Genomic DNA, 24258 nt, shown 5'->3' with positions numbered 1-24258 from the left:
CCTGCCAGGTGTTGAACCACCAGGGATATGCCCTGATGTTCCAGCCATGTCCAGAGGCGGAGAGCCTCTTGACATACAGTACACGACCCCACCCCGCCTTGTTTGTTGCAGTACCACATGGCGGTGGTGTTGTCCATGAACACCTGCACTACTCTTCCCCGGACAGAGGAAAGGAAGGCTTTTAGTGCAAGAAGGATCGCCCGTAGCTCCAGAAGGTTGATGTGGAACCTGGAGTCCGCCAGAGACCAGAGGCCTCTGATCTCCGCCTCTCCCATGTGGCCGACCCATCCCAGAAGGGATGCGTCTGTCACCACTGTGTGTTCTGGTTGGGGATCTGCCGCAGAGCCACCACTACAATTGGCGTGCAGTGCCCTTCGAGATCTGGATGCAATCAGACAGATTCCCCTGATACTGTGCCCACTGGAACTTCAGGTCCCACTGCAGAGCCCGCATATGCCACCTGGCATGATCGACCAGCAGGATGCAGGAGGCCATGAGGCCCAGCAGCCTCAGGGTCATCCTGACCGATACCCTGGATAGAGGCTGAAAGATCGGAATCATAGCCCGAATATCCGGGACTCGCTGTTCGGGAGGATAAACCCGAAACTGCGTCGTGTCCAGAACCGCTCCAATGAAAGTGAGTTTCTGAGAGAGGATAGGTGTGACTTCGGCATCTTGATGGAGAACCCCAACAAATGCAAGAGGTCGGCTGCAAGAGGTCGGCCGTAGTCGGGAGGTGGGAGACGACAGTCTGGGGCGAGCCCGCCTTTAACAGCCAGTTGTCAAGATAGGGGAAGACTGGAACCCCTGATCTGTGCAGGTGAGCTGCGACCACCACCATCACTTTCGTGAGCACCAAGAGGGACACCGGTAAGGCCGAAGGGGAGCACGGTAAACTGAAAATGCTTGTGGCCTACCATGAACTGCAAGTAGCGCCGGTGGGCCGGCAGGACGGGGATATGAAAATAGGTGTCTTGCAAGTCCAACGCTACCATCCAGTCTCCAGGGTCGAGGGCAGACAAGACCTGAGCTAACGTCAACATTTTGAACTTCTCTTTCCGGAGGAAGCGATTGACGCTCCTGAGGTCAAAGATAGGACGCAGGCCCTTGTCCTTCTTGGGTACCATAAAGTAGTGGGAATAGCAACCACGACCTACTTCCGAGACAGAAACGCGCTCGATGGCTCCCTTGGCCAAGAGAGCCAAAACTTCCTGCTGGAGAAGGCCCAGGTGATCTTCCGATATGCGATGGTACTGTGGTGGCATGGCTGGAGGGGTAGTCTCAAAGGGGAGGGAGTAGCCCCTTCGGATTATCTGCAAAACCCACCTGCCTGACGTGATGGTGCGCCAGTGAGGGAGGCGATGGCGGATCCTGCCGCACACTGGCTTTTGATGTGCCTGAAAGGTCCGACTAGGAGGGTCTGGAGGCTGCTGCAGAAGGGGGGTTGGTGAACCGGCCCGCCCGCTGGCCCCCTGAACCACGGCAGTGGTACCCACGTCCCTGGCCACACGAAGGTTGGGGAACATGCGCCGGCCTGTGGCTCTGGGCAGGACGTAGTGGGGCACCCCTTCTGTAGCCACGATAGGGGCGAAAAGCAGATTGCCAAGGGCGGCTGGAGAGGCCCAAAGACTCGGCCGTAGCCTGTGAGTCCTTGAAACGATGTAGAGCGTTGTCCGCTTTGTCGCCAAAAAGGCGACGGCCATCAAAGCGCATGTCCATGAGAGTATTCAGGACATCCCCGGAAAAAGCCAGTCGACCTCATCCAGGCGTAGCTTAGAAGGGCTACTGACATGGAAATCGTCCTGCCTAGAGAGTTGGCGGTATCCTACCCACAACAGATGGTAAACTTTGCCGCGTACCTCCCGGCGGCGACAGCCTGGGAGAGTAGTGTCCGGGCCTTCTCCGGGCACTGTGCCAGCACTTGCGCAACTGTATCCCACACAGAGTGAGAAGAATGGCCCAATAGACATGCGGTGTTTACAGACCGCAGTCCCAAGCTGGCGGAAGAAAAAATCTTCATCCCAAGATGATCCAGCTTCTTGGATTCCCCATCTGGTGGAGTGGTAGGGAATGTGCCCTTAGAAGTAGAGGCTTGAAGCACCAAACTCTAAGGGGTGGTGTGTTGGGTCAGGAAAGTGGGGTCACCCGGGGCTGGGCGGTGGCGTCGGGCGATCATCCTATCCATGGGAGCCCCCGTGTTGGGCCTGGACCAGGTGCCCAAAAGGATGTCAGTGAGGGCCTCATTAAACGGAAGCAGGGGCTCTGAAAAGCTCGCTTGCGGTTGAAGCACCTCTGTTAGGAGGTTAGCCCTGACTGCCACAGTAAGAAGCTCGAGGGTGAGAGCCTCGGCTGCCCTACACAACACCACTGCATATGACGCTCCCTCCTCCGTAGCCATGGTAGCAGGAGACAACATGCCAAGGTCAGGAGATGTATCCCCCAGGTCTTCTCTCCAGTCCGGGTCATACTGGTCGGTCAGAGGGTCACCTGACCCCTCCCAATCCTCCTCCTCTTCCTCTGGGTGCCAATCTGGCCTAAAGGGACCCCAGGAGTGAACACAGGCACAAAAACCCTACTCGCCGCTGGATCCGGCATCGGTCGACGCTGGTCCGGCTCCGTGCCCACACCAGGATGGAGGCCGGAGTCGATGCGTTGAATGCGGGCACCGGTTGACCTCATTACACCTCCACCAGCACTGATCTAGATCCAGGCTTGGATCTAAGAAGGGCGTGCGGGGCCGGGGCCGGAGCCACCGACGGACAACGAGTCCATGGGGCCTGAAGCCGCGCCAGCGGGTTCGGGCTGCCCAAAGATGGTGTGCATCGCCTCGTAGAACTTAGGAAGCTGGGCAGGAGTCACTCCCGGGAAGGGAGGGAAACCCGGAGTCATCTCTTCAGGCTCCGCACGTGAAGCTGCGGAAGGGGCACCGCACGCATCCCTCATCGCGTCAGCCGACCGACAGGGAGAAGTCTAAGAGCGACGATGCTTCTTTGACTTCTTCTTGTGCTTCGACTTACCTGACCCCGAGTGCGAAGACTTAGAAGAGTGATGATGGCTCCGCAACCAGTCCCTCGACCTCCTTCGTGAACGGGACCTCAAACGGCACGGAGCCGACTGCAGAACCCCTCATGAAGCTTTCGGGTTTGCTCCCGCAAAGCCTTCGGAGCCATGTACAGGCAGTCGGAGCACGACTTGAGTCGTGGTCGCATTCCAGGCAAAAGAGGCACACGCGGTGGGGAACTGACATCAGTCGGTTACAGGAACCGCAAGCCTTGAAGCTGGGCATCCCTACGTGCACCAGGAGTCGTGAGGACTCAAAAAGGTGTCGACAAAAGTAATCAAAAAGTCAGTCAAAAAATGACTGGAGGTACCGCTCTCTCTGGATCTGCGCTGGCTGGTACGGAAAAAGAAAGAACTGACGTCAGCGCGTGAGGGCGGAGTCTAAGTAGCTACCGCAACGTCTTCCTGGCGACCACAACGCCAACGACGGACGTGGAGCCGACCGACGCCACCTTGTGACGCGCACAAGTATTGCTGCTGAAAAACTTTCCGGATCCAGTCTGATGCCTGGGGGTAATTCTAAGGTAAGGAATCTGTAACTAACTGTTTCTTTCAGATCATTACTTTGCCCAACTTCTTTGCTCACCCACATTCCTCTAAGGAAGTGGAGCGTCTCCACCGACTGGTCCCAAAAAGAGCGTTGTCATTCTACCTTGACTGCACAAAAGAGTTCCGGGTGGATGACCAACTCTTTGTGGGGTGTATGGGAGCAAAGAAGGGAAAGGCAGTGCAGAAAAGAACCATCTCTCGATGGGTTGCTAACAGACATTAAAATCTGTTACGCCTTGTGAAGCAGCAGCACCCTGAGGGATTAAGGGCCCACTCCACCAGGGGAAAGGCTGCGACTACGGCCTTGGCTCGGGGTGTCCCAGTCCAAGACATCTGTCAGGCAGCGACGTGGGCATCTTTGCACACGTTCGCAAAACATTATTGCCTTGATGGTCAAGTGTGCAAGGATGGGCACTTTGCCCGTTCAGTGTTGCAAGATTTCTTAGTCTAGGTCATGAGTCCGCAACCCACCGCCAGGATAGTATGGCTCGGGTATCTGATTCAAAGGTCAGGAATCTGCAGCTAGAAGTCTCTATCAGATGGGGGCGTGGCCGAGCCGAGCCGCAAGATGGCCGCCGTGTAACGGGGCTCTGCCGGCCGAACACAAAATCCGCATGCCCATCCGTACTATGCCTCCTTTTCTGTGCAGCAAAGATCAGGCGGGAGATGCCTGAGCGCTGGAGACCCGGCGACAGCTTTCGCGGCCGCGCTAGGTGGCGGCGCTCCGACGCGGTGGCCCATCGCTGCACCAGCGGCCTGCCCACATTGCACTAGGCGGCCTCGTCCGCTACGCGAGTCCCCGGTCGCGAGCAGAGGACCCGGCGCGCGGAGTGGAGCCGCCGCGGGGACTTGCGGGGGCGAGACTGGCCTGCCACACACAGCCGGATCGCTGAAGCAGACACCTGGCGGGCGGTGGGCTGGCTGACCCACGCGGGCGGCAGAGAGGAGTGCCGGAGTGCGCTGTGAGCTGATGAGGCCTTGGCAGCGAAGAAGCACCCTGCACTGCTGCATCCACTGACGCTCCCGCCGGCGCGGGGAGAGATGACTGCGGCGCCCCGGGGGTGAGAGCCGATTGGCCCCTGCTTGTGTGTGGCGCATGATTGCCCATCCATGAAGGTAACCATCCTGGGGAAAGGTGGTTTGCCGGCGGAGAGGACGGCGAGGCAGCTGCGCGGCAAGGGCGGACTGACATGCACAAGGTGACTGCCCATATGCCACACGATAAATGCGCACATACCTAGTGCACCGGAACCGATACACACCCACAGACGGAGCGCCCTGGTGACCTGCTGGGCTTGGCCGGCTGAAAAGGACTGTACCCGGGGCGGGGGCTGCGAGGGCGGCCCGGCGAGGGCGAGACTCGGGCGCCTGCAAGACCGGCTACCTTCGACGAGGACCGGAGCCTGAAGTGACCCATCGGGCCCCCCCCCCTGGGACCCTCCCGAGGTGTCTCCCCCGCAGAAACATGGGGAAGCCGGATGCCAAGCAGCCGAAGCTGCATTTTGAGAGGCGGAGTGCCCGGAACATTGAGGTAGAACCGGCGTCACAGACGGTGGTCCCTGAAACGCAGATGGAACCCACGCAAGAGGACGACATATGAAGTATGTTTCGCGACCTCAAAGGCTGCCTCAGGGAGATAGACAACAAACTAGACTCCATGGTTCAGCGAATAGACGGCATATCGCACAAAGTCGATCAGCACGAGGAGAGACTTGCGGCGGCGGAGACGCGGATTGCTGAATGTGAGGAGGGCCACAGTGACACCCGAGAAAAACTGCTACGCATGGATAAGGTCCTGGAAGTGATACGTGGGCGCAACGAAGATTTGGAAGCCCGCTCCCGCAGAAATAACATACGCATTATTGGGATTGCGGAATCCACAAATATTGGTAATATGGAGCAGTTCGTGGAGGGTATGTTCCGCGACTTGTTTGGTGCGGACCTGTCGGCCATGTTCCTGGTCGAGCGCGTGCACCGAACGCTGGGCCCACGCCCGGTGCCGGGGGCGCCGCCGCGCCCGATCCTTGCCCGAGTTCTAAATTACAGAGACCGAGACACAATATTGAGGCTGTCCTGTGAAAAAGGTGAGCTCACTTTCCAAAACATGGCAGTCTCCTTATACCCTGACTTCACACAAGCAGTGCAAGCTGCGAGGCGTGAATTCCTGCCGGCTAAAAAGATCTTCCAAAAAGTGGGGACCAAGTACGCCATGTTGTACCCTGCCAAGCTCAGAACAAGGGGAAACCGATGATCTTCACGGAGGCGAAGGAAGCGCTGAAGTTTGCACGACAGGCAGAGCGGTTGCATCGGGAGCTGCGCGACGGCCGAGAGACCCCCCCGGCTGGCCAGCTGAGTGACATTGAGTAGAACAGTGTACTGTTATGAGAACTATGCACGCCTGCAGCACTGAGAGACGCCCGGGGGATTTGCTGTTAAGTATACGCCATTTTCCTTACTAATGCTGTCCTGGGCCCTGGAGTGGGCAGGAGATGCAGGTAAGGGCTGACGGGGACAGTTGGACAAGGGCCAGAGACCATTTTTGATCCGTGGCTGAGCGCCACTACTATACTGGGTGAAGCGGAGGGCATATCCTGCTGTACTTAGACAGATTGCGAATATAGAAGGCGGAAATGTTCGGCCACCCTGTCGCTTTCAGATGGGGGAGTGTGCGGTGACCCCACGCCCTCGAAGGGATGATTCCCATGGTACTGTTACAGGAGAGTTGTTGTTGGGCCGGTTTGGGGGGGGGGGGTAATGCATCTCAACCTGATTGGGGGGTTGGAGTGGGAGGAGGGGGGGTATGTTCTTTATTGGTTTGTATTACTGTACTGCAGCATTTTCTTACACAACTAAATGATGAGACAGCACTATCACCTGCCGCCTATACGTTGCTGTTGGGTGCGAGACATGGTACACTAGGGCTCTTACCACATGCCCCACCTCTTGCGCCGCAGATAGACACACCGCTGAGTAGGACACATCTCCGTGCACATCTCTGACCGCGCTGCGCTGCCTGACATGGAATATTCGCGGTCTAAATGATCACCGCAAGATCCGATTGACTCACGCGCACTTGACCAGGCACCACATTGACATATGTCTCTTGCAGGAGACCCACCTGATGCAGAGAGCTGGGGAGAGGCTCAGGCATGCTAGATGGGGCGAAGTGCACACCTCCGGATGCTCCAGCTATTCCCGGGGAGTGGCCTTATTGATTCGGAAGGGCCTACCCTGGCAAACCTTTAAGGTGCACGCCGACACAGAGGGGCGATACATAATATTGCTGGGGAAATTGTTTCACATGCAGACAATCATTATTAACACTTATGGCCCTAACACGGACGACCCAGGCTTTTTCCGGCACGTTTGGCTCAAGGCACAATCAATGGGCGAGGGAGCGTACATTTGGGGCGAGGATTTTAATGCGGTGCTTTCCCTGGAACTCGACAGGGAGGGGGCCGCTCGCACACATCACCCACACACGGCGGGTCTTCTCCGAGGCCTCATGGAGGAATACAATCTGCTAGACTCGTGGCGGGAATTGCACCCCGAGATGAGGGAGGGCACCTGCTTCACCCCACACAGGAGAGCCTGGTCCAGACTGGATTTTTGGCTATTAACCCCACATATACATGCCTGGGTATCTGAGGTTCATCACAGAGCATGCACCCGGTCCGACCACTCCCAGGTTGAGCTGGTGCTACAAGTCCCCAAACCATATATTACACCTTTCACGTGGAGATTGCCGACGCAGGCCTTGTTAGATCAGGTATTTCGCGAGGACGTACGTCAACACATCCTCGACTATTTCGAACTCAACACAAACTCGGTGGCATCGGTTGGCACCCTGTGGGATGCGTTCAAGGTAGTTATCAGAGGCCACTGCATTGCGGGGCAGGCCAGAGTACTGAAGGACATCAGACATCCGCTCAAGCGGCTGGAAGACCGCCTACATGTCCTGGAAGTGCAGTACTGCTCTGACCCCTCGGCGACAGCGCTAGAGGAAACGCGCACCAAACTCACGGAATACCAGACTGAGGCGGATAGGGAGCTTACATTTTTACACAAACATGCGACGGCCCGCTGATATGGGGAGGGAGATCGCTCGGGCAAAACGCTCGCCCATTTGCTGCGATCGCAAAGAAATTCCTCTTACATCCCCGCAGTCGAAACACCGCGGGGTGACAATGCGTGCACACCTCCAGAAATCCTGGGTGCATTCCGGACCTTTTATAAAGACTTGTACCGTTCCCGGGGAGCGTCTACATTGGAAGACTTGTCCGGTTACCTAGACACGGTACAGCTGATCTGGTTCAATGCGCACCAACAAGGATATTTCGATCGCCCCTTCGCGGTAGAAGATGTCAAGGAAGCAATTGGGTCCTTGGCAGCCGGAAAAGCACCAGGGCCGGATGGCCTGCCAGTGCAGTTTTATAAGGAATACGCTGATCTCCTGGCCCCAAGACTATTAGCCGTGTATGCTGAGGCAGTTGAGGCGGGTATACTCCCAGCGTCGATGAGAGAGGCTATCATCATCGCCCTCTTAAAAACAGATAAGGATGCCCAGAAGTGCGACTCATATAGGCCACTATCCTTAATTAACACTGATGTGAAAATATTCTCTAAAATGCTCGCAACGCGGCTACAGCCGGTGCTGACACTCATGATACACCCAGATCAGTCGGGATTTGTGCCGGGCCGCTCCACGTCTCACAACCTTCGTACCCTTTTTGGGGTGCTGCATTATTTGGCCCCACACGTCAAAGCCGCAGTGGTGCTACTGGACGCTACGAAAGCGTTCGATTCCCTGGAATGGGGATTCCTGTTTCCTTTACTGCAGCGAATGGGGATGAGTGAGGCTTTTATTCGATATATCAGATTACTCTACACTGCCATCACTGCTCGTGTGCGGGTGAACGGGCTTATCTCTGAGCCCTTTGCCGTTAGCAGGGGCACGAGACAGGGCTGCCCCCTGTCACCCCTGCTATTTGCGATCGCCACCGAGCCATTGGCGGCCCGGTTAAGACAACACCATGCGGCCAGGGGCATCGGGTTCTCATCCCAGGCATTGACCGTCTCTATGTACGCAGATGACATTACACTCTATGTGGTGGACCCACATGAAAACCTCTCCCCCATGACAAGAGAGTTGATAAATTATGGCCTGCTATCGGGAGTGACCATAAACTGGGAGAAATCGGTCATTCTACCTCTGACGACTTGGACACCCCACTTTACTCCAGACTGCCCGCTAGAGTGGGTGACCGGTCCGGTGCGCTACCTGGGGATATGCAGAAATTGTGGGCAGAAAACTATGGGCGGGTGCTGCGGTGGATAGAGGAAAAGGTCAGCTGCTGGAAGCACTTGCCCCTTTCGCTGGCAGGGAGAATAGCTGTGGCCAAAATGGTCATCCTACCCAAGCTACTGTACTTATTTGTCAATATCCCGCTGCCCCTGACTGCACGTTTTCTGAACTAAGTGCGCTCGCAGATGATAGAACTGGCGTGGGGTGGAAGGCAGCCGAGGGTGGCCTGGGAGACCCTTACTCTCCCACAGAGACAGGGAGGCATGGCAGCACCGGATTTCACGCTGTATGCTTACTGCGCACAGGCGCAGTTCTTGCACGCCGTTTCAGCCACTTGTGGCGATAGAGGCGGATAGGGTGGCCCCGCTACCGCTCACCACGGCCCTATACACGCCACGCAAGAGGAGATGCACAGAAATAGACACGGTGCACGCACTTAAGTGGGCCTGGGACGGGTTGCGGCGCTGAGCCAAATTGGACCTCCTCTACACCAAGTCGGTGCCCCTGCGCGGGAACCCCATGTGGCCCCCGCTGCAAAACATGAAAACCGGGGAGCGTGCAGCGTCGCACGGCCTTAACACGGGAGGGGACCTATTCCCAGGCGATACTTTCATCACGCCGGAACAGATGTGTGGTGTGGAGGCCCCGACGATGCTCGACACACTGCTTTATTATCAGCTTCGCCATACATGTCAAAAGCTGTTTCCTACATTTCCGGCGCCGCCGCCGGATTTGTTGGCCCTGGAAAATGTGCTAAACGTGGAATCGGGGCGTAAACTTATCTCCCGATTGTACGGGCGCATGCAAAGCAATCATCCAATAGTGGTCCCAACGGCGCGCTGTATGTGGGTTACGGAACTGGGTACCAAAATCACTGACGATCACTGGGATATATGCTGTAGACTGCTTGAGACCCTCTCCCCTAACTATCGGCTCCGACTGATACATTTTAAATACATACATATGACATACCGTACTCCTAGCCGGCTCCATCGCATGGGCCTGAGGGACACAGACACTTGCTGGCGTTGTGATGCACACGGGGCTACTATCTTACATATGGCGTGGGAGTGTCCCACGTTGGCCTCCTTCTGGGCCAGGGTAATGGGGCTGGTGCGTGCAATCACTGGCCTACTGATCCCATGCACTCCGCAGACTACACTACTGGGGATCTTACACATGGTCAAGCCTAAACATCGTAAGCTGCCGGCCATACTCCTTTTGCTTGCCAAAAGACAGGTCGCGATGCACTGGGGAGCTACTACGTCGCCTAGCATTAGGGAATGGATTAAAAGCGCTGTATACTGCCAGACGCAACTCGCTTTATACTGGGAACTCTTGCCAGTGCGCTTGCGGCCAAAGGACAAATGGGAACCCTTCACACACTGGTTGGCTCAAACAACGCTTCAGGCACTGTAAAACGAGTGCTATTCACTGATGGTGGCTGGGCGGGGACGGGAACCAGGTAGATCATGGGGCGCTGAGGTCGATGAATGTGATATGGGGGATGTGGAGGGGCGGAGGTGGGAGGACCATGTGAATATTGCCGAGCACAGACAGGTTGGCACCTGGCAATCCTATTGATATTGTTGTGTTGGTGGGGAGCTGTATCGTCACTAGCATATCCTATGCACACTGCAGTGAATGGTATTTGTTTTGTTGCTGAAAATGCAAATAAAAAGAATTTAAAAAAAAAAAGAAGTCCATCAGATGAACAAGTTACTTACGTTCGGTAACGCATTAGCTGGTAGAGACTCTATCCAGCTGCAGATTCTTTACAGCCCCACCCATTCCGCCCCGCTTTGCGGACTGATGTGTTAGGACTAGCGTTGTTTCCCCTTTCAGGGCCCTAGTTTTGCACACGGTTATGTCAGTCACTTCGTGGCTCTGCCCTTCTGGCGTGGAAAAAACAAAACGTACTGACGTCCGCGAGCCGCCTATCTAGGCACCGCGACGCCATAACCGACGTCACGCAGAGCATGGAGCCACCCGACGTCGCACGCTGGGGGTGTTGCTCAGCATAGGTTTACGGATCCAGCCTGATGCCTGGGAAATTCAAAGGTAAGGAATCTGCAGCTAGATAGAGTCTCTACCAGATGTGTTGAACAACGCTGCGTCCTGGTGAAGGACTTCTTGGCATTCATCAAGGGATCCTAGTTCTTAGAGCAAAGACCTAGACGTACAAATGTTAGCTCTTCAAGACCATGTGTACAAGCTCAGAAAAGGTATAGATCAGTGTAAAACTCTCTTTCCCTTTATGGACATGTATGGTTTCTTCCCCAAACAAGTATGTGCAATGAATATAAAGTGACAGCAATAAGTACACTTTTGCTCAACCCCTGGTAAGCCACATTTTGAGAGGTTTACCTGCTGACTCTTATGTGGGCAGTAAGTGGGAAACTTATTGCAAGCCACCACTGCTAGGGGTACCAACCCAGGTGGGTGAGTTTAGGCACAGCAGGGCTCTAGTATTACTGCTTTGGTAGAACCTGTGAAGAAATTGGTCCACATTGCTTTCCACAGGTCACTTCAAGGCAGACCACAGGGAGGCTGAGGAGAGATCGAAATCACACCTCCTCGCATATGCTCAGTGCCGCCTATTGTGCAACTGCCCCAGTGTAGATGTCTCAGCCCAGAGTTGGGGTATAGCAGTTAAAGACCCCACACACTGCATGGGAGGATACAGATGCCACTGCCCATGGTGAAGACAGATTTTTATAACTTTGCTGCACACTTGTGAGAATGCGAGCCACATTGGCTGGAGTGCCAGAAGGGAGAAACTAGAGTTTCCCCCAAATTTCGAGAGAGCTGTGGTACTGTAAATAAGTTCAGTAGTAGTAGTAGTCCCTGGTGCAACAGGGTTGGTGTAAATAGATCAGAGTATGGTATGCAGCCTACTTTGCATGTGGTCTCACTGCGCTAGCAAGACACGCCTATGAATAGTTTCATGACAACAAGAGGTCTTTTTTCTGGGGAACAGATGATGTACTTTTGAAGAAGATGGAGCAGGTCTTATCCAGGCCAGGCTTGAGCCACCTGGATGAAAAAGCACCCAAAGTTCAGCCATATCTTTTGGACAAGCCTCGAAATAGAGGAAGTAGAAAATACACAAACAAAAACACCTGTGTCAGCACAGCATGTTTTTGGCTTCCTGAGTAATCAGAGCCCTGTGCAAAGTATTCTGATACTTGTGAAAGAAGAACTCATGATGGAGAATCCCATCTTCTAAGAATAAAAGCTGAGCCTCTCTATCTAGAAATAAAAGTCCTTACAAGTTCTGCAATCCTTCACCTCAAGATTAGGATAGAATTAGGTGAATATTAATTTTGAAGGTCACCACAGTAGATGACTCTGGCTGAATTTAAAACGTTTTTTCAGGCATGATGATAGTTTGAAGCTTATGATGGAAGAAGGAAACTATACAGTCCTGGAAATGCAGCAAGCATGAAAAAATGATAACAGACCAGCTTGGGAAGTGGAAATTGATTTGGGCAGCTGCTAAAGTATGTCAACAAAAAATGGCCAATTGAAAATAAATGAATTGGAAAAAGAGCACAATAGTTTCTGGAGTTAAAATCATAAGCTGAACCAAGAGGTAAACCGAGGAAAGCATCACTTTAAGCACACTGTAAGAATCTAAGAACAGCCTCTGGGAATGGATGTCAGACCTTATCCACTGAATGCTGGAGGCAGTAATTGTATTGGTTAACATGTAAATATTGCTCTGTACCTAATGGTTAGAATATCCCTATCCTTAAGACAGTCAATCCATGCTGATCTATGAAAGCTTTAATCGTAGAGAACTTCCACTGCTATGATCACAATTCATGCTGACACAAAAGACCTGCATTTCATCTCCTTGTTATGTCTATACTTTGCCCACATTCCCATTCCATTGCTTTGCTTTCATCTCCCTCCAGCTATGTCAGCTTCTCCCTGCGTTCTTAAATTTTGCTGGTATGCCCATACTTCCTGCTACAATTCATGTCACAATACTGCTGACGTTATCCTGCATGTACACTCAAAGAATAGATTGTGCTTACACCACCTTTATGCATACAAATCACACATGCTAGAGAACAGGTTCCTTACCTTCACTAGTGCGCTTTCTGGTGGAAGCTATATCTAACTACAGATTCCTCACCTTTTGAATTTGCCCAGGTTCCAGAATAGATCCGTAAATGTTACAGGAAGTGCTGTCATGCGCTGACAGGTGTTGCCATCAGACTCCGTGGCGGCCTCGTCCCACCTCTGGAAGTGACAGTGTGGAGCCATATGCAGACAGCACTCCTGTGCGCTGATGTCAGTTACCACCAAAGCACTCCATTCCCTCAGAATGTCAGCAGCAGCAACAGATATCACCTACAAATCTGCCTCACAGAACGGGAAGGAGGGAGGGTGGTGAGGATTCTGTGGTTAGATAGAATATCCACCAGAAAGAGTGTTACAAAACCTAAGGAACTTGTTCTTCTGATGGATATATCTAACCACAGATTCTGTGCCTTTTGAATAGATACCAAAGAAGTACCCTCCACAGTTAGTAGGTCTAACGGATGGGCTTTACATGAAAAAATCCTGCAGGACCGAGTGGTCAAAATAAATCTCCCTGAAGACTGAAAAGTTGATACAGTGGTACTTGGTGAAGGTGTGGATGGGCACGTTTTGGACAGTGGTCCCCTTTACATTAAGCGAGGACCACAAGTGCCGATTCCCCCTCCTATTAATGAATATAGGAATGGGTCAGCTTGACTTCATGATCTTTGTAGAAAGAGACCTTGGATTGCGGCCCAGTTCTACTCGTGCCTCAGTTTTCCCCTAAAGTATTTATAAAGATCAGTATAATACATGGAAAGAAATTCTGCCCCCTATATATGTACCATTGAGCAGCAATGTGGAAGTGCTGATGCCTGTGGGTTATCAATGATAATATTAATATGCTTGCTCCATTGCCCCTCTACTGATATGTACATTGGCATGAGTGATTTATCTTTCAGAGGAGTTTGGGGACAAGATATAGGGAGTAAGAAAAATAGAGCATGGGGATGTGGAGAAACTGGATGCCCTTCAAGCTATGGCAATCGCCACCCTGCAGCACGCTGCAGGGTGGCTAAATAATTGTGCTACGGTTGTTGGGCACACAGTGATGGTAGTGACAATTTGCACACAATTTTTAACTGGCCACGGTAACATTGTACCGCGGTCTTATGGCCCTGCAGAGTATCCTTGTGAGCTTGTACAGCCGCCTTGAACTACATTTCCCAGAAGGCAAAGCCCGTCGCTTGCTCAGACGTCACCGACCAGGTGCCGTGTTTCCCCTTTAGAACGTTGGCATGCTGCAATTGCGGTAACGTCAGTAGGAGATCAGGCAATTAGTAGGTATTTCAGCGAGGGTGATCTTTGATGAAGTAAGTCAGTAAGGATACAGAACCTTTCTCTCCCAACTACAAAATTGCCCCTCCCACTATGCATTTCTTAACCATGTATGCATGTTTGATTTTTAACCATGTATGCATATTTGGTTTACTACCCACACCGAGGTAGAGTGTGACTATAAGACTCTCCCTCCGCTCCTCCATGAGGCGAAAGATCCCCAAAAGTAGGTTAAGGATATTTGAAGCTGTATGAGTGACACATATGCCTCAATGAGATAAAATCTACGAGTGTTTTTTTTTGCACGTAACAAGTGGAATATGATTCAGATGTTAGGCCTGCACAAGCATGGGACTGCTAATAATGTGTACAATATTCACACGCCTCTCTATGATGTGACTAAAGTGGCAAATTGAAGTAGTATTGAATGCAAACTATAGTCACAAAGATCTGGCTACTACATACCTATGTCACTGTATAAGTGTATGTACATGTTACATGTATTGTTAGTAATTGACACGTTTGTTTTTATTGTATATGTTTTCATGTTCTCTCCTAGGAGTAACTTCCTAGAACAGAAGGTCCCGGACTGAACAGTGTAGAAATCTGGGTAGAATTGGAATGCATGTGTAATATATGTAAGCGAGTATTGTAGGGTCAAATTGGGTCCAACCTGGTCCAGAAGAAAGCCCAGGACCCCGTTGGGGCCATCGAAGAGCTGAAACATGTCGACCTTACCATTAGTGGACACTAGCACCATAATAAGGTTTTGACGGTTACCCCTTTTTCGTTTTTTAATCATCCCTCTTCCACCAAAGAATACAAATAATAAATACTAGTAAGTTTTGGATGGTAGGCGGTAGGGATTTTTATTGAACTCTTATTCCTTTTTTCCCTTTTTCCTTCTACTAACTGATTTACAGCCCTGAATGAGGAGCTTGCTCGCCATTAGAGGATGCTTTGGCAAACGCGGTATGGCCAATGTTGAAGCCTGTGTTTTTGTGGTCGTTTAACTTTCAGGGGAGAGCACCAACGGTTACCCTGAAAAACTTCTCCCATTCAATTAGACCCAGCACCTGTGGGGTTCATTGTGGTTAACACATTTTGGACAGCCCTTCCAAACGTCACGCTGGCAAATCCAATAAAGATTTGATCTTCCATGACGTGGTCCCTAGTCTGACGGAAATAGAAGCAAAGGGATTCTATTTCCGTCAGACTACTGAAGCCTCTCCAACTCTTCAGTGCAACATAGCGGAGAGAAGAAAGCAAAGAGTGTGAGGGACTACTCTACATGGAAGGGCAACACTACTTTCGGAAGAAAGGATGCTGGAGCCCTGAGCACCAACTTGTCTGGGAAAAAGGTGATAAAAGGCAGCTTTACTGAAAGATGCTACAGCTCACAGACTCTGTGTGCCGAAGTGATTGCAATACAATGTTAAAGGTCAGCAGTCTCAAAGAAAAACTGTTCAAGGGTTAAATAGGCAGAAATCAAAACTGTAAGCACTATATTAAGGACAAACTGGCATAATAAAGGGCTCAAAAGGGAAAATGCAAGTAAGTACTTTAAAAAAACAAAATAAGGCATAACCAATAGGTGATTTGAAGAAAGAGGGTTGATCGGGTAAATGCAGGAAGGCCAAAGGACCAACAAGTACCCTTTGACTAAGCTCAAAGCAAAACCATGCCAAGCCAAAAATAGAACAAATAGATATATATAGGAAAGTGTGGCCAGAAACATTTCGATCAGACAATCTTCTTGCACCAGGCTATAAACCTCATTCAGCCGCAACAATAAATCGCCTTTGTTGATGTGCAGTGAGCAGCCAACATCACGTCAACCACTTCACAAGTAGGTCAAAGCCACTTAGCTGGTTCCACGCAATCTCCATGCATGGCGGTGTTGGTTGTGGAGCAGAGCCTTGCTCTGTTGTTGGGATAGCAGGCCCTCCCAGAAAAGTAGACAAAATGGTGGGGGCGGTGGCGGGGAGTTAGCAAGCCCATGTTCAAACTCAGCAGCTTGAATACCAGACTCTATGAGCCCAGTCCGGGGCCATCAGGTTTAGCTCAGCATGGTCCCTACAGGCATTGTTCAAAACTCTAGGAAGTAGCAGCAGAGACCGGAACGTGTAAATAAGCCTGGAATCCCATGATAGGCGGATCTGTCTCCAAGAGAATCCTAAAATGGAAACTCTAGAGCGCAAAAAGATTGCGGGCATTCATGGAGGGGGAGAAAAGATCTACCCAAGGAGCGCACCACTGGGTGAACACACAATGAGGTTCGTACAGTGGAGGGGCCAAAATCTACATAAATAGTTCTTTCGATCCAAAAATCCTCATTGCAAAGCAAACATTAATTTCTTTAATGCATACAAAAACATACATACACATTACAATGAGTTCTCATGTGGCAGGATCAAATAATCTTATTGAGTTTCAAGTTACAATTTTAGTTCATAATGTTTTCCTTTTAGTCCATGTAACTTTCCTTTTGTATAGCCACTTTGCTTCTGTGTTCCTTATTAAAACACGAACATCCATAATGGGTGTTCTCGTTTGAATGCTCTTTAACCTGTTATAGAAGGTGGTTACTGCTAGAAAGTTACATGCACTAGATTACAACCAATATGTGTTTGGCAGTATAATACAGCTTCTTCAGGGCTGTAAAATACCATTAAAAATATAAAGATCTAAGACTGCTAAACACAACTGGATTAGAATCGTAAGCAAAAGCTAGTTGAACCGCTAATATCCTAAAAATGTAAACTGACTTTAATATTATTAATTATAATAACAAATATGGTGAAAATGTTCGTTTATTTGATCATTCATCATCGGTATCCAATCAATATGGGGAAAATGATTCTGTCACAATTAGCAGATAGTCCTTTGAATGTAATTTGACATAGTTTCCTAATTATTTCTGCCAAAACTCATATTAATATGAAACCTCAACAATAGGGAGAAACTCAGTTGAGCACATCAAACAGTGGAATTCCTGCATCATTCTAGATTTCGACAACATTCCTATGCTCATATAAAAATAACCTTGAAGTCCTAATGTTCAGCCGACACTGATCCTGCATATATAATTACAAATTACAATTCTAATTCTGAGCCAATAATATAGTTATCAGAATTCATACTTTAAACAAAAAGATAATAATCATGAGCACCTTACAGCAGTTTTTAAAAATAAAGCTATATATGATAGGTGGCAGTAATACATTTTGCAGGAAATTTGTTAGGCAGATTAGAATTATTCACAAGTTTCATCTATATACATAATGACATACATTAAATTATTTAGTGTCTTCGCCTAGATACTGTGTTTGCCTGTCACATGTCCTAGCTGCGCTTACCAATTACACCTTGATCTAATTTCTTAGTATCTGGGAACACGAGTAGTATGGTTCCAACGTCTACTTGCACACCAGCTACATGTTATCAACCACCCCCAATTGTCTATGGTAAAATGGATACCATTTCATCTAGAATTTGTAGATATAATATGCAAATAAATAACATTCACCTAAATATAACTAAGACTTCACTGTGACCTAAGATAGAGAGTATAAAATAGTCTGCTAACTTTGACAACACCATCATACAAACATAAAACAGCAGTGATGCGAGAAAAAATTAAGAAAACATTAATTCAAATTGCGAGGCTGATGAAAGATACATTAATAGTGCATACAATTAAGAGGATTCACAAAGTGGGCTAACTATGATCACTGCAACCTGAATTATTTCCAAACCTTTAGATTGATATCCCTGTTTGGCTGTTAGTAGCAAATGCTCCATGCCACCCTCATAATAAACCATTCTTATCTCTATTTATTCTATCTGTGTATACACCATAAGAAAGCCTAATAACCAGGTTACAATCTTATAAAATATTATATCAATTCCTTTCTCATTCTTAGCACAACCAATTATATATGCGTTTCGAGCCAATAGTACCAACCATGAGCAATCTATGCTGTTCACCTTCCGCATCAAGCAAACCTGTGTTATTGAAAAAAGGTTCTTAAATAACTCAGGATCAAGTTAGGCAACCAATGTCATGAGCAGGACATTTAACCACCTACGTTTAATTGAACAGTTAGTTAAATATGGGTTGTTTCAACACAAAGAAGATGTATAAGCACCAGACTTAACTCACAAAAAGTATAGCCTATATTCTTCTCTATTTCTTGTAGAGAATAATAAAAAAACAACAAAAAAAATGTAACCACCAAAATGAATTCAGTAAAAAGAAAAAGAAAAATCTGCAGAACTTGTAGTGAATCTTGAACATTGATCTCCTAAAAGCACCTAGATACCCTAACTGGTGATAAGCTGCGCTATATATATCTACAAATTTAAATTATAATGATTAATTCTCAGTCTGTCAACTGCCTCCTATGCCATGCCAGTACATTGACCAGTAGTTCACTGCGATGAGGTTCCTTGGTTAATGTATCCTATTACCCATAACACAAAAAACCCCAAAGGTAAGACTTTTCAAGAGTGAAAGCATTCTTCTAGAGGTAAAAAGAATCATACAGAATTCAATATTTTCCATTTATACTTAAGTGTATGTTACAAACTTTTTAGGAGGAATAGTAAACTAGATCCAAAAATATATAATCTTAATGTAGTCGGACTTGAACCATGATCTACTAAATACATTGCTCGGTCACCTATTCCTTGCACCACTCCCACAAACTACAGATTCAAAGGGTTGGAATGATCATTAATAATTTCATGACAGAGGATTATTTAAAAAAAAAAAAAAAAAACTATCACTAATAATGGTGGAAATAGTCGTGTCTTCAGAAAAACATTAGGAACTGGAACTGTGATTTGAAACTCAATAGGACTTTCAGATGCTGCTACATGAGAACGGATATAATGTGTAAATATCTTTGTTATTTTTACATAAAATAACATATGAAATGAATGATCATTGTGCAATGAGGACTTTTAGATATACAAAAATATTGATGCAGCTTTTGCTTCCCAACATTAAGTATTTTTTAAGATATCAACCAGATGGTTTACTGGCATAGAGGGTAGGAGAAGTACCTGAGCTTTGTCACTGGTTAATCCAATATAGTTTGACACTCCAAACTATCTCCAGGTGCAGAAATCACTCCTGGTCGACTAGATCGCATCTGATGAGCTTATCTGCTCTGCATTTAGGGATCCTACCAGGTGGTAAACAGTCAAAGAAATAGCCCAAAGGTCCAGTCAGATGGCGCACAGCTCCAGAAGACTGCTGGACTAGATGCATCACATCAGAGACCAGGGGCCTCTAATCTTCACCTTAGCCAGGTAGCCTTCTCATCCAGGAGCTGAACCATTACTACTACAAGCTCTGGATGTCATACAGGAAGTGGTCTCAATCCACCACTGAAGGCCCTTAATCATCTTTTCCAATCCCTGGATACGTCTGAGTGGCATCCCCACTGCTGCGCACATTGAAGGCAGAGGGTCCATGGCAGAACCCACATGTGCCAATGGGAATGAGGCACCAATAGGATACACAAGGCAGCATACCAAGCAGCCTCAGAACTATCTGGGCTGGAACATATGATTGAGTCCAAAATATCAGGATCATATCCTGAATGTTACAGATTTGTTGCAGAACATGTCCTATACACGGATTCCTCTGCCCTAGCGGAAGGTGGGAGTTTGGCTAGTTGATAGAGCAATCCGGGGTGGACAGTGGCAAAATGGCCGTCCCCAGGTGGTCCATGGCTGACTGTGATGAACCTGCCTTCAATGGCCAGTTGTCAAGGTATGAGAATACATGCAACCACCGGCCCGAGAAAATGGTCGGCGAACCACCACCATCACGTTCGTAAATACTCATAAAACCGATGTGAGGTCGAAGGCAAGGGTGTTTAACTGGAGATGCTCCTTTGCCACAACAAAGAGGAAAAAACATCTGCAAGGCTGCAGAATAGCTACATGAAAGTATGCAATCGGTATTCCTAAGGCTACCATCCAATCATCAGGATCTAGGGGTGGAAGGACAGATGCTAAAGTGATCATCTTGAACTTTCTTTCTGCAGGAAGGTGATCAAGAACCAAAGATCTTAAATCAGCACGAGTATCCGAATTTTAGGGTTACAAGGAGTAGCACCACTCCATCTTAGGGACTCTTTCTCTTATCTTTTTGGTTAGCAATGACTGGACCACTTTGGTAATTATTGAAACATGTTCTGCCGAAGTCTGAGTGAAAATAGGAGGGACTGGCGGCATGATGGAGGGTTGGACAGTAAAGAAAAGGGTGTAACCTGCAAGACTCACTGGTCTGAAGTAATTGCATGCCAGCAGGGAAAGTAAAAATACATTCATCTCCCTACTGGCAGCAGATGACTCCAAAGGGTGAATCAGAGAGGCCTGGCAGAAACAGGGGAAAAGGCAGATGAGGACTGCCATTCTCGATAGCCCTGTGCTCACGACGCCCCCCTGGTACTGCAAAAGAAGGGGAAGCGGTTTGTTGAATAGGATGTTAAATGGGCAGTCTCTGACAGTAAGCCAGGCCCTAGGAGTAACCCCCGGGTTTACGGTATTGTTGATGGAACTGGCAGCTGGGGTCACGAGCCGCAGGAGAGGGCCATAGCAGAACAATCCTTTATATGGTCTAAATCTCAATTTGCTTTGTTGCCAAACAGCCTGGAACCATCAGAATGCATATCTATAATGGATGCTTGCTCATACACAGAGAAACATACAGTGCTCATCCAGGTGTGATTACGAATCACCACACTAGTGCCATGGCAGAGCCCACATTGTAGTGTCCAGACCAGCCCGTAAAATGTACTTGACTGCATGCTGTTCGTTATGGAACCCCTAGGCAAAGGCACTACGCAACTCCTCCTGGAAGTCAGGCAACATTTCACTCACCTATCCCAGAGGGCATGAGTTGTATTTCCTAAGAATCAGACAGCTTTGAGAGACTGCAGTGCAAGACTGGTAGACGCGATCTCACTCCTGTTAAGCATATTTGTGCTCCTAGATTCTGTGTCAGGTGGCAAATTAGGTAGGCATTTGGGTTCACACTTTGCTGGATGAAGCCTGAACTATGAGTCTTTCTGGTGTGTGGGGAGCTATGTTAAAAAGGCATGGTCACTCAGAGCTGGCCTATGGCACCTACCAACTTACTGGCATGGTTTTCACCATGCCTTCTTCTTGGCTGGGTCTAAACTGAGGTGGCATGGTGAGGAAAAGAACGATGGATTTAACCCAGATCTATTGACTGGGAGAGAATGTTTGATTTGCTCTGCATTCCGTCCATCATCTGTGTGTTTTTGCTTTCTCACCCTAATTGCGCCGGCTATGCCCAAATGAGGGTCCCAGGCTCACTGTGCCACTCGATTCAAGCTAGCCTGGCTGATGAGGGGTGATGCCCTGAAACCGGTCCCAGGATGCTTGTTTCCGGTCAAGGGAGGACCTGGTTTGGCAGTTCGGTCAGGACTGTTCCCATGAGGCACAGGGTCAAGACTGATTTGCATATGGCTGGGTCTAAACTGGGTGGCATGGTGAGGAAAAGAACAATGGATGTAACCCAGATCTCTTGACTGGGGAAGAATGTTTGATTTGCTCTGCATTCCATCCATCATCTGAGTGTATTTTTCCTTCTTTCAGGGCTACACTGAAAGGCAGCAAAGGCTCTGAAGTTGCACGGCCAGGCTGCAAGATTTCTGTAAACAAATTGTTTTCAGTTTCCACTTGGCAACTGTAGTTCCAACACCTCTACAAACCACCACCACAAAGGTGGTGATTTCCACTGTGAGGGACCCAATAGGGAGTCCATCAGTGACTCGGGTAAGGTATCCTGGCCACTAGCAATCTGGTGGTCTAAAAACAGACCAGCTTCGTACAGCCTCCTCATCATGTGGAACATTCTGAAGGTCTTAAATTGCATCAGAGTTTGAACTGAACAAGGCCTCAAGATGCTTGGAATATTGGTGCCTTGTCAGAGGCACAGCCAAAGAATCTTCCAACAATAATAGGCTGTACTTTAATAATCTTATAATGAGACATTGGCTGAAATTTAGCTGAACTCTGCTCTGGATCGGAGACTGGCATTTGGGTCAGAAGAAGAGTACCATAGCCAGGGCGGGTGCCAAACCTTCTGGAATGAACATGGCCTTCGGCAAAAGAGTAGAGGCATGGCCGTGGAACTGGCATGGGCTGGGTAGAGACCTAACATTGCCAGTCTGCACCGAGGAAGGCACTGTCGGAGTCCTGGGGCTCCAGGGGGACCTGGAATCATTTGAAAAAGCTGCAGCATTGCCTTCTTGAAGGTGTTTGCCTCCTGCAGACTGAAACTTGGCCCAGGAAATTTGAAGCGCATCAGCTCCAGCTCTGGAATAAGGTTGGATCTGCATGAAAGGTGCAGAGTATGCCCTTTTGCTTGACGACTGCGCAATCTCTTCATAAAGGGCAGTGAGCAGGGAGTAGCCTCTTGTGTACACTTCTTGTGCTCGCACTTAAGATTTGTCCTTTCACTTCGTAATGGTCTTACCCAAAAAAGGAGAAAGAGATTTGGACTTAGAGCAGGAACGGGTTTACGATTTGGAGCGTGACCGACTTCGTTTCCAGTGCTCGAAGACATACAACTTTGCCTCCCACTCCCTGATGAAATTTGGATGAATCAGGAAGCATTTGCTGCATGACTTTGAATCATGTGTGGATCTGAGAAACCATAGATAGACATCATGCAAGTCCGTAACGAACATGTGCTTCATTCAGCCGGTAGTCTATACAAGAGATCTATCCCTAATACATTGTCACTAAAAAACGTTTTGGAAGTTGGAGAAGAACCAACAAAAGTTTGAGTGTAGCTTTGGATACATGTCATATGCTGTTCAAAAAAGGAACTGATGTCAGCGCACAGGGGTGGCGCCATTAAACATCTCTGCGCTGTCCATTTTGAGGCAAGAAGGTGCATAGGAGCACCTGCTGTAGACTTTCTGGGTCCAGTCTGGCGCCTGGGGGTATTCAAATAGTGAGGAATATGTAGTTAGAAGTATCCATCAGAAACATACCTCTTTATACTCCTGACATTCCATTGCTATTCTCACACATCCCCTTTCTTTCTGTGCTCCCACCACCAAACTGCTATACCCACACCTTTCCTTGTGATATATCGACCATGTCCTTCTACTGTGCCCACAAACTCTCCTGCAACACACAAAATCACCTTCATGCTAAATGAAAATCTTCATTCCTTTGCCAGCCCATACTTCTTTGCTGTGTCAACACCTTCATTGTGTTATGCACATCTTTTCTTCATTATATGCTCACTTCTCCCTGACTCTATCTATACTCCCATCCAATACTGGATGTAATCACAAGCCCATTTACAATCCTGATACTCACATTCAAAGCCCACACCTTCTACCTGTTTTCCAAACATCACCTTCCTACTATGTTCACTGTGTCACTACCATTTACAATTCTGGTGAGTCTATACTCTCCTCTTCCGTGTCAATAAACAAAAATGGCTTCCAATTTGCACGCACGCGCACTCACGGTCGTATGTTAAGTAGGTCCTGGAAGCCTTCCAGTGTCTTTGCCCGGCTTTGTGCTCGTGCAGCCAGGTACTTTTCCTTAGTCCAGGTCATGTGTACTTTTTCTTGGGTAGTTTCTGTCTCATCTTCCTCATCTGAGCCGATGCTCGTCAAGCGCAGCATTGAATTTCTGTCCTTTACCAGCTGAGCCTGAATATTTAAAAAAAAAAAAAAAAAAGAACTTCAGGTATCATGAATATCATTTCCTGTGATGGCCGTCATTACTCATAGTTGAGAACCTTTAAGGGTCTCATTCTGGAAAACTTGACATTTGACAATATCGCATATATTTGAATGCAAAGACTAGTTGAAGTGGCCCACTGCAAAGCTGTGAATGATGCATTCAGCATTCATCATTTAGACGGTAGAGGTTTGAATCTGGTCCCTTAAGGAAGCAGATGC

The 24258-nt window shown here is 48.7% G+C and overlaps 1 protein-coding gene across 3 annotated transcripts in view; it reads right to left on the bottom strand.

Annotated features, from left to right (window-relative positions):
- Positions 1 to 24258, bottom strand: part of LOC146869338 (solute carrier family 12 member 6-like) — an 836907-nt gene that overhangs the window by 81816 nt on the left and 730833 nt on the right. For all 3 annotated transcript variants that reach the window (XM_085651026.1, XM_085651041.1, XM_085650987.1), the window contains one exon: positions 23819 to 24006. In XM_085651026.1, the coding sequence (XP_085507152.1) occupies positions 23819 to 24006 (188 nt within the window). The remainder of the gene's footprint in view (positions 1 to 23818; positions 24007 to 24258) is intronic.

The sequence above is a fragment of the Triturus cristatus genome, chromosome 1_1 (genome assembly GCF_964204655.1).
Source record: "Triturus cristatus chromosome 1_1, aTriCri1.1, whole genome shotgun sequence".
Classification (NCBI taxonomy): Eukaryota; Metazoa; Chordata; class Amphibia; order Caudata; family Salamandridae; genus Triturus; species Triturus cristatus.
Note: the sequence above shows the minus strand (reverse complement) of the source record. Positions and strands in the feature narration are given on the sequence as shown.